Raw genomic sequence first — 9,407 nt, 5'->3', positions numbered from 1 at the left:
GAGCCTCCCAGGAAACACCTGCACAGGATCAGTCTCTGCTGCATCACAGTGATTCATCATCAGACTCACCGCCACCTGTAACCAGGCTCCGGAATCTACAGAGACAGCAGCTGAGAGAACGACGACAGAATGCACGCATGCATGCCAGACGATCTCTTAGCCCTGAGTATTGACTGAACCATGACCTCCCTCCCTGCCAGCTAATGAGTTAATTAGCCAGCACTGTATATCTTCAAGCCTGTTGCTGGCAGGCCTTTGTGCTGGCAAACGTTGTTTGTCAGGACCTGACTCCGTGTATCTCTGCTCCAGAATTCTTGTCGTCTTGATCCTTGGCTTTTGAGCTTCGTTGACCCTGCTCGTCTCTGACTCCTCTGGCATCGTTTGGATTTATGGACATTGAACTCTGGTATGGCTGACCCTGTCTTTGGATTCTGATTTAAACCTGTTTGAACCTTGCTGCTTGTCTTACTCGGCTTGACTTCGGACTGCTCTTGGACTTTGCTTGCTTGCATCACGCCCCCAGGCCCTGCCGTAACAGCACCTTCTTTTGACAGAGAGGAAAGCAAGCTGCAAAAATGCCTGCCCAATCCATACAAAGGCAGTGGGATGACAGATACGTTCAAGGTTTATAAAATTCTATTCTATTCTACACGTATTCCATTCAAAAGAATAATGGGACCCCCGGTTTATGTACCGCACGGAGTCCCCTGCCCCCTGCCATCCCTAGGTACTCCCTCACCACAATATTTCCAGCCACAGGCAGTACTCCCTCTAAGCTGTGGGGTCTTGTGAGCAAAAATCCTACTTTGTGAGCGACTGGCAAAGTGGTGAGCGGGTGATTGGGCTACTGCATGAATTAGTTTGCCCTGGAGCCCTCCTTCCTGAGCTAGGACAAAAAGTTGTGAGCCGGAGGCTAAAAAACTGTGACCGAGCTCACACTAATTTAGGTTAGAGGGAACATTGGCCACAGGCCTTGATCTAAACATCCAAGGCGTCTCAAGCAATCTGTATTGCGGATTATGGGAACAGGCGAAAATTCCTAAAGAGTCAAAGTGGGAAGAGGCAGACATTGCAGGTTCCTGGAAACACACACTGAGGACGTTTGTGCACGCATGTGTCCACAGCATGACCGTGAGTCCCAGCAACACGGGAGCAGAAGCCGCCCATCACAACAGGCAGGTCTGAACCTGACTGCACCCTCCTGGCCGGGAAGGGACATGGGCTTACTGGGGGTGTGGTGGCTTTCCAGATTCAGCCCCTGGCAGATCCAACGGCAAGGGTTAGGAAAGCGCACCCCATCCGCATGGCCAATGCTGAGCTAGACAGACCAGCGGCTCTGACGCAGAGTAAGAAGTCAAAAAGACAGTTTCCATTTGGCTTTTATTAGAAAAACGTACGATATCAATGCGCCTCCCGCCCCTGGGGATGAATCACCTGAGTTAACTGGCCCTTCGAGCTTCTTGTCAGCTCCTAGAATGACGGCCCTGAAAGGGAGCTGCAGCTCCAGCCAGGTTTCTGCAGGCGCTGACTGACCTGTGCTTCACACAGTAACACTGGCTGCCCTCAAAATGAATTCACATAACTTCCACCGCAGAGTATCTGGCAGGGATATACACTCAGATATATCCTCTCTGAATCTATACCCCAAAAATACCTTATCTGTATTTTCAGGAGTGCCATTTGGGATTCTCAGGCATACCAGGACCTGGGCCCCATATTTATTTATAGCTTCAATTTATATACCGCTCAGACCCGAAGGTCTCAGAGCGGTTTACAGGCAAGTTTCAATGCACTTTAATTCCTTAACTAAGGCCACATAGTAACGGGGTGGGGCTGCCTACCGGCACCCAGGTGGCAGGCTGGCTGTTGTTTCCCGGCTCCGGCATTCTTCCTTCAGATGGTCCTCGGGGTCAGCGTCCCATTTTCTGGTGTCCTCCCGCTCGGCGGTCTCCTGGAGCGCAGCCTGTGTCAGTTCTAGCCCGGCCTACGTCCATATTCGGCTCCAGAATATTTCCAGAAACGTTTGGGACTATCTGGGGCCATTCATTTTAAGGATGCCAGGCCTGTTATTTCCCTCTTATGGGCAACAGGAAGGCAGCTCATGGTTAGCAAGAGTCTCGGCTGCCCCAGGGCGGGAGGCTGATAGCTGGTGGTAGTCTTGCCTGTCCCAACAGAGCTGCGAGTCTGGCTGGCTCCTCCTCCTCCCCTCCCTCCTTTGTGGGGGGGGGCAAGGGTCCTTTTCCAGGGCCATCTTTCCCCCTCCCATTCAGCACCCCGGGCAAGTAGACTGGATGGGGGCACCCCCCTTATTCAAGGGGCTGTAGGATCAGACCTAGGGCTGCCAAGTCTGGGTTGGAAAATACCTGGAGACTTTGGGGGTGGAGCCAGGAGAGGGTGGGGTTTGGGGAGGGGAGGGGAGGGGCCTCAGCATAGTGCAATGCCACAGAGTCCACCCTTCAAAGCAGCCTTTTTCTCCAGGGGAGCTGATCTCTGTCAGCTGGAGATCAGTTGTAAAAGCGGGAGATCCCCAGGCCCCACCAGGAGGCTGGCAACCCTAATCAGACCCCTCGGTCCCCTTCTCTGAAAACCTGGGGGATCTTTAGGAGACATGGAGCACCAGCACCCCCGGCAATTTTGGTGTCATCTGGCTGAAAAAACAGCCACTGCCCTCCCACACACCAATGCCCCCTGTAGGGAACAATGGAACCGGAGTAATTCTGGAATCCGGGAAAAACACAAACCTGAATCCCGAAATGGTGCTGGGGTACTCAAATAACATTGGGATACCTCTATTTATGCCCTTCTCAAAACCTGAATTAGAAAATACCGTGTATTTTTTCAGGTGTACATCCCTATTATCAGGGGGTGGGGAAGCAGGCACCTTCTTGGGCAGAGTCTTTTCGGGACAGAACGACTGGTCCCCTCCCTGAAATCTTCATCTGTTTATACGGAGGAATTGTGTGTGTGTGTGTGGGGAGAAACTAATCTTTCAGTCAATGATGCTGACAGGCCAAGAGGCCCTCTGGGGCTACGTCTTGCCTTGAAATGAGGGCAAGGAAGGGAGAGAGGAGCAAGTGGGCAGGAGGGCTAAACCCGGGTGGGCCAGTTGGGCTGAGCAGGCTTTGGATGGAGCTGGAGCCCAGCCTTGTGACGCCTGAAGTAATCAAAACCAAAGATCACCTCTGAGCATCTGCAGAGGACCCTTCTTCCACCCTTGAGAAGTCACCAGCCACCTTTGCCCACCAGGGAGGCTGACGCCCCAGCACCTTTCGACCCCAGCATCTTTCCTGACAGGAGCCAAGGGAGGAAACATCCAAAGGGTTCAAGTAGATCACAGGTGAGATTCATGAGAGTACCATGAAAAGGGGTGTGTGTGTGAGGATGTTCCCAGGGGAATAACCCCCCCACACACACACCCCTCATTCGATCTCTTTGAATGTGTATAAAGTGCATTGCTTTGGTGGCTGGCAAAGGGTCAGCACAGGACCCAGATCAGCACCAGGATCCAAGCCGAGAGGGGCGCCAGCTTCCCTGCAGAGCCTTGGCAGATGCACATCCCCTTGTCGCCGCCCACCCCGTGCCTCGGTGCCGGGGGAGAGGACGTGGGGGCCCCCTGGCAATACATCCAGTCTTGGGAGGCGGAGCGGGGGTAGCCGGCGTCCGACTGCACGTTGCCTGCAGAAAAACCCCAGTATTGGGTCCCCTTGAAGAAATACGTGTTGCCTGCAAAGGAGGACAGAGAGGACTTGGGTTGGAATAGATGCTGCGCGTGCAAAAGGAAACATCAAATCACCCGTGGCCATCGGGGGGGGGGGGGGGACAAGCAGTGTTCCCTCTAAGCTGTGGAGTCCTGTGAGCAAAAATCCTACTTTGTGAGCTACTGGCATTACAGTTGCGAGCGAGCGATTTGGCTGCTGCATAAATGACATTGCTCTGGAGCCCTCCTTCCTGAGCCGAGACAAAAATGTGTGAGCTGGAGGCTAAAAAAATGTGAGCTAGCTCACACTAACTCAGCTTAGAGGGGACACTGGTCACAAGTCCCAGCAGAGCCCCCGTTGGGGAGACTTCTATGCCTGACTCTCTTCCGCTCAGCCGTTTCGCACCAACAGGCAAAGCTACCACTTCGGGGACACTGGGACCTTCCTTGCTTGGTGGTGGAAAGTGCGCCCGATGTGCAGTCGACTTGCAGTAGCCCCTTAGGGTTTGAAGGCAAGAGACAAGCGGAGGTGGTTTGCCATCGCCTGCCCCTCTGCGTAGCGACCCTGGGCTTCCTTGGGGGTCTCCCATCCAGGAACTACCCAGGGTTGACCTGCTGAGCTTCTGGGATCTGATGAGGGCCATCCAGGCCAGGGGACCCTGCTCTGCAACAAACAATCCCCCCACCCCACCCCAGTACGGGTCTCTGCAGCAAATCTTCCTACGCAAGCATCGTTTTTTCTGTGGCTGCTCATTAGATACTCCCCCAAAAAGAGGGGAGAAAAACTAGGCCGACAAAGCCCAAACCTCCAAAGGAAGTTTAGTAAATTTATGGACGCCCAGAAGTTAAAAAGTGTACAAAAGGGTGTTTATTACAAAGGTTTAGTTATTATTTGGGCCCCTGCTAGGTTTTTATATGTCTTTGTAATAAACACTCTTTTGTACACTTATGTTTTTTAACTTTTGGCCCTCAATAAGTTTTCTAAACTTCCTTTGGAGGTTGCTGCTCATTAGATGTCAAATTCCCCTCCCACTGTAGCGTTTCAGTTTTCGGTGCAAGAGTTTTTGCTTGGGCTGGCCTTCGAGTTGAACGGCAGGCCTTTAGTGACTTTCCTAGTTACTTCTGGCGAGTCAGAATTCACTAAAAATGATGGGGCACTGATATTTTGAGAAGAGGTTTTATTTTTTTAATTTATTTCTGTGGAAGGGTCAGACAGGCCTATAAGAGAATCACGTGGCCTCCTATCTTTTGAGAACTCATTTGCAAAGTGGAGCAACAACGTATTGTCAGATTAGTATTTGCAACTAGGAGAATCTTTGGATTCAAAGTTAAGGGTTCTGCATCAGGGCTTGAGTGCTTCAGTGGGTACTAAGATATGTCGACTATGTGCAGTATAATTATGCTCCACTGTTTTATGACTATTTTATTTTTGGTTTTATTTGAAAATTGTTTTTAACTATGACTGTCAGCCGCCTTGAACCACAAGGAAATGTCGGATAGAAATGTTTTAATAAATAAATCAACTAACTAACAGGCCACAAAAAGGCAAGAAAGTTTGTTCCAGACTCTCCACAGGAAATACGTTTTTTCCAAAACCTACCGTCATTCCAGCGAGTTACATCATCCAGATCTGTGGGCACCCCTTCCCAGAGATTGACGGACTTAGGGTACCCCGGTTCCACGTGTCCCAGCTGATCATCGTAGCGCCAGTACTGGTTCTTTTCTAAGAGGTATGTCTTGCCGTTGTGAGGCCAGACAAATGCCGCACCCACGACGGTGTTAGCGGGAAGGCCGAGATCCGATACAGGACGGGGGTAGCCTGGGTTGACCTGAGTCTCATAGAAGACCCAATAGTATGATCCTGAATGGGCAGGGAAAGGACGAATGCTGAGCAAAGAGGGGAGAGCTGGGAGAAACCCTAGCAGGCTTGTCTAAATGACTGCCCTCAAGTATGTGACACATTCTGAAACACAATTTGAACCTTCCCATTTCCCTCTACTACACATATCCCCAAAGTGGGTAGTGTTTTTTTTAAAATTAGGGTTGTCAACCTCCAGGTGAGGCCTGGGGATCTCCCGCTTTTACAACTGATCTCCAGCCAACAGAGATCAGCTCCCCTGGAGAAAATGGCTGCTTTGAAAGGGGGACTCTATGGCATTGTACCATGCCGAGGCCCCTCCCCTCCCCAAACCCCGCCCTCTCCCAGCTCCACCCCCAAAGTCTCCAGGTATTTTCCAACCCAGACCTGGCAACCCTATTTTTAATATAAATTGCCTTCTATATCTGAGTACATCTGAGATGTTATACAAGTTTTTAAAATTGATCTTAAAATAATGAAAGGCAAAACACCCACAAAAAGGACCCCTAACCCACCTCAACAAACAACTAAACTAAAACCATCAGCTGTCAACAACACACCCACCTAGGGTTCCCAAGTACTTACCGTGATCCGGCGGGGGAAACATGCTCCCCGGCCAGACCATTCCTCCCTGTAACACACCGTGCCGTCGCCAGGAAGTGATGCTGGGCAATGCTCTGGCAATGGGACTGAAAACTCAATGGTACCATCGAGTTTCCAGCCCTATTGCCAGAGCATCGCCCGGCGTCACTTCCTGGCGACGGCATGGTGCGGCACATCTGTTGTCCCCGCAGGAATGATCCTGCGAGGGCGTCTGTGTCCCCCGCTGAATTACGGTAAGTACTTGGGAAGCCTGCACCCACCTAATGCATTAATGTGTCGAATATTCAAGTCCATTTATGACATTTAAGAGCAATGAGTGCGTGTGTGTGTTGCAGCCGACTTACTGCGACCCCAGCCAAGGGGCTTTCAAGGCCAGTGAGGAGCAGAGGTGGTCTGCCATGGCCTTCCTCTGCAGGATCTTCCCTGGTGGTCTCCCAAGAACTGTCCAGGGCCAACCCTGCTTAGCTAAGCACTCAGGGGTAATTTCGTAGAAAATGAGGTGCAGGAGCTCATTAGCATAACTCATTAGCATAAATTATTTGCATATGCCACACCCCCTGACATCACCAGAAATGTGTCAGAAGGCAACATGCACCGCTCAGGCTCCACTGGATTGTTTTGGATTGCTAGTTATTGGGGGTGGGGGGGACACGTGCAGATCTGCCCTCGCAGTGGGCGACATGCAGATCTGCCCTAACAGAGGAGGGAGAGCTTGTACCTGAAGGCAGGCCGGGGAGGGGGGGCTCTGCAAACTACCTGGCTGCTTCTTGCTCTGACTGAGGGCTGCTGGGAGCAGGGGGTGGGGCTTGTTACATGTGCCCGCCCCCTGGGCTCTTTACTGCCGGAGCTCTGCTCCTGTGCGCTCCTGCAGGAAATGACCCCTGGTTGCACTGTATTGCAGCGACCATCCTTTTGCAGAGGGGCTTTCGTGATCTAAGGGTGCCCAAATGCTTGTGGTTGCCAAAAAAAAAAAAAGAGCCAGAAAAATTGGCTCCCCCCAGGGCTTTTTTTGTAGAAAAACCCCAGCAGGAACTCATTAGCATAATCGGCCACACCCAACAGCAGAAACCTATTAGCATATTGAGCCACACCCCTGACAGCATGGCTCATTAGCATATTAGGCCACACCCCGTGCCTTCCCTTGACTTGCGCGGGCAAGCCGGCCCTTGGACAGGCTGGGGAATGCACGGGGAGGCATTTAAATGCCTCCCTGATCCTTCCAGGGGGGCCCCGGCCCGCCCGCCTTGGAGTCGCCGGGGGGGGGGGTCGCTCTCCAGGCCTTCCCTCTGTAACACACGCAGAGGTTTTGGCTGTAGTGGGCGTGGCCAACTCTGAAGCCAGCCGGAACTCCGTTCCTGTGCGTTCCTGCCCCAAAATAGCCCTGGCTCCCCCCACTGCATTCTCTCTCGGAACCCTGACACTTCGTTTCCCAGCATGCCTCACTCTTTTTTAAACATGAGGCTGCTCTGTCTTTCCAAAGAGGCCTCCAGTCCCGCCGCTCGCTGCCCCACTCACCAATAAAGAATACAATCTGGCTGTCGTTGATGCGTTCGTACACTGCGTCGATGGCCTTGAAATCGTGCGGCAGACCGTTCCAGAACCGCAGCGTCTGTGCCGGCTCCAGAGAAACCAGGTTGCGGCTCGGCTGCATCCTCCAGAAATGTTTTTCTTCGAAAGGTAGGGTGGAGCCGTCAATTAGGTCAGGAACCAAACGTCTGCCCCACCCCTTCCAAACCCACAACGTTCAAAGCTCGCAGAAGAAAACAGGGTTTGAGCAGAAAGGATGCCACACCACAAATGAGTATCAGAGTTATCAGAGAGTTGTCACGTTGCACTAGGGAATGGAAGTGCAAGGTGTGCAAATGGTAACAGAACAGGGGCTGAATAAGGAGTCTGCCTGCTCTCCACACTGGCAGGAATACGGTGGTGCTGGACTTGCCCTCTCCAGGTGAGAAGAACACCACTGGCCCCGGGAGTTCGGCAAGACCCAGAAGTACACACCCACCTATCTCCAACCAATAGGGCTGCCAAGTGGGGCTGGGTGGCGGGTAAACCCCCGCTTTGGAGGCCCGATTTCTGCCGCCGCGGAATCAGGCCCCAGGGGGAACTCCGCCCCCCGAAGTGCAGCGTGGCTGCGTCACCAGACGTCAATCACATCGATCACGTTGGGGGCGTGGCCCCGATCGTTGGAGGGAAAACTCTATGGTTTTCCCTCCGACGATCGGGGCCACGCTCTCAACGTGATCGACGTCGCGTGTCACTTCTGGTGACGTGCTGGCGGTGCGCGCACGTTCTCCTTCGGCTCCTGGAGCCCGGCGAGGCTCCCCACCGCCAAGAGAAATAGACGTGGCAACCCTACCAACCAACCTTGGTAAGCTGAAGCTAACACAAAAAGAGTCACATCGCCCTGCTGAGAGGCTGGAGCCCACTGGCAGAGCGTCTGCTCGGCATGCAGAAGGTGACAGGTTCAAACTCTGGCATCTCCAGTTAGAAGGATCTCAGACAGCCGATACTGAGAAAGCCCTTTTGCTGTCTGAGGGGTGAGAGGGCCACTGCTAAAGTGGATGACACTGAGCCAAGGGGACCTGTGATCCCCAGGGTTGCTAGAGCCCTGCCGGGGGCAGGGGAACCCTCAATTTTGTGGGGAGTTTCTCCGCCCCCAACTGGCCCGAAAGGCAATGTGATGACGTCACCTGGACGTGATGTCATCACATCGCTGACATCACACAGTGACACTCATGTTTTGGGGCAAAACTCTATGGTAAAATCGGCTACAAACCATAGAGTTTTGCCCAAAAACTAGAGCGTCCCCCCCCCACGTTGGCGACATGATGTCACTTCACACGTATGGCCGATGATCCTGGAAAGGACCAAGGATCCCCCTGCCTGCCAGGTAAGACTTGTCAAGCCCTACTGTGATCTGATTCCACATAAGGCAGCTCCCTATGCAGTGGTGGCACCAGTTTTTTAAAAAAGTGAATAACAGCACAAAGTGGCCTGCACTATAGAGCGGGAATGAGTAATGGAGTCCCCATTGGCCACATCGAGGCTGGTTTGCTCAATCCGTAGGCTGAGAGAAGGCCATGAACCTTGGGCACCCCCCACCCCATGCCTGCTATCCTGGGCAAGAAGCATCCTTACGCTTGAAGAAGAACATTTCCCCACGGATGTTGGCGATGGCGTCAAAGTGAGCCTTGCAGCGGTCAGGTGACGGCGGGTGTGTGCTGAAAGGAAGAGGGGAGAATGCCG

At 52.8% G+C, this 9,407-nt stretch overlaps 1 protein-coding gene across 1 annotated transcript in view; it reads right to left on the bottom strand.

The window, feature by feature from the left end:
* Nucleotides 1–3,475: 3,475 nt before the first annotated feature.
* Nucleotides 3,476–9,407, bottom strand: part of MMP25 (matrix metallopeptidase 25) — a 30,690-nt gene continuing 24,758 nt past the window's right edge. Inside the window, exons 7-10 of the mRNA XM_015406375.1 lie at nucleotides 9,300–9,382; nucleotides 7,674–7,826; nucleotides 5,298–5,558; nucleotides 3,476–3,723 (exon numbers count right to left, since the gene is read on the bottom strand). Of these exons, the coding sequence (XP_015261861.1) occupies nucleotides 3,476–3,723; nucleotides 5,298–5,558; nucleotides 7,674–7,826; nucleotides 9,300–9,382 (745 nt within the window). The remainder of the gene's footprint in view (nucleotides 3,724–5,297; nucleotides 5,559–7,673; nucleotides 7,827–9,299; nucleotides 9,383–9,407) is intronic.

This window comes from Gekko japonicus, unplaced genomic scaffold, assembly GCF_001447785.1.
Source record: "Gekko japonicus isolate JY-2015 unplaced genomic scaffold, Gekko_japonicus_V1.1 scaffold2698, whole genome shotgun sequence".
In the NCBI taxonomy this organism is placed as follows: Eukaryota; Metazoa; Chordata; class Lepidosauria; order Squamata; family Gekkonidae; genus Gekko; species Gekko japonicus.
This window is presented reverse-complemented; position numbering and strand designations above follow the sequence as displayed.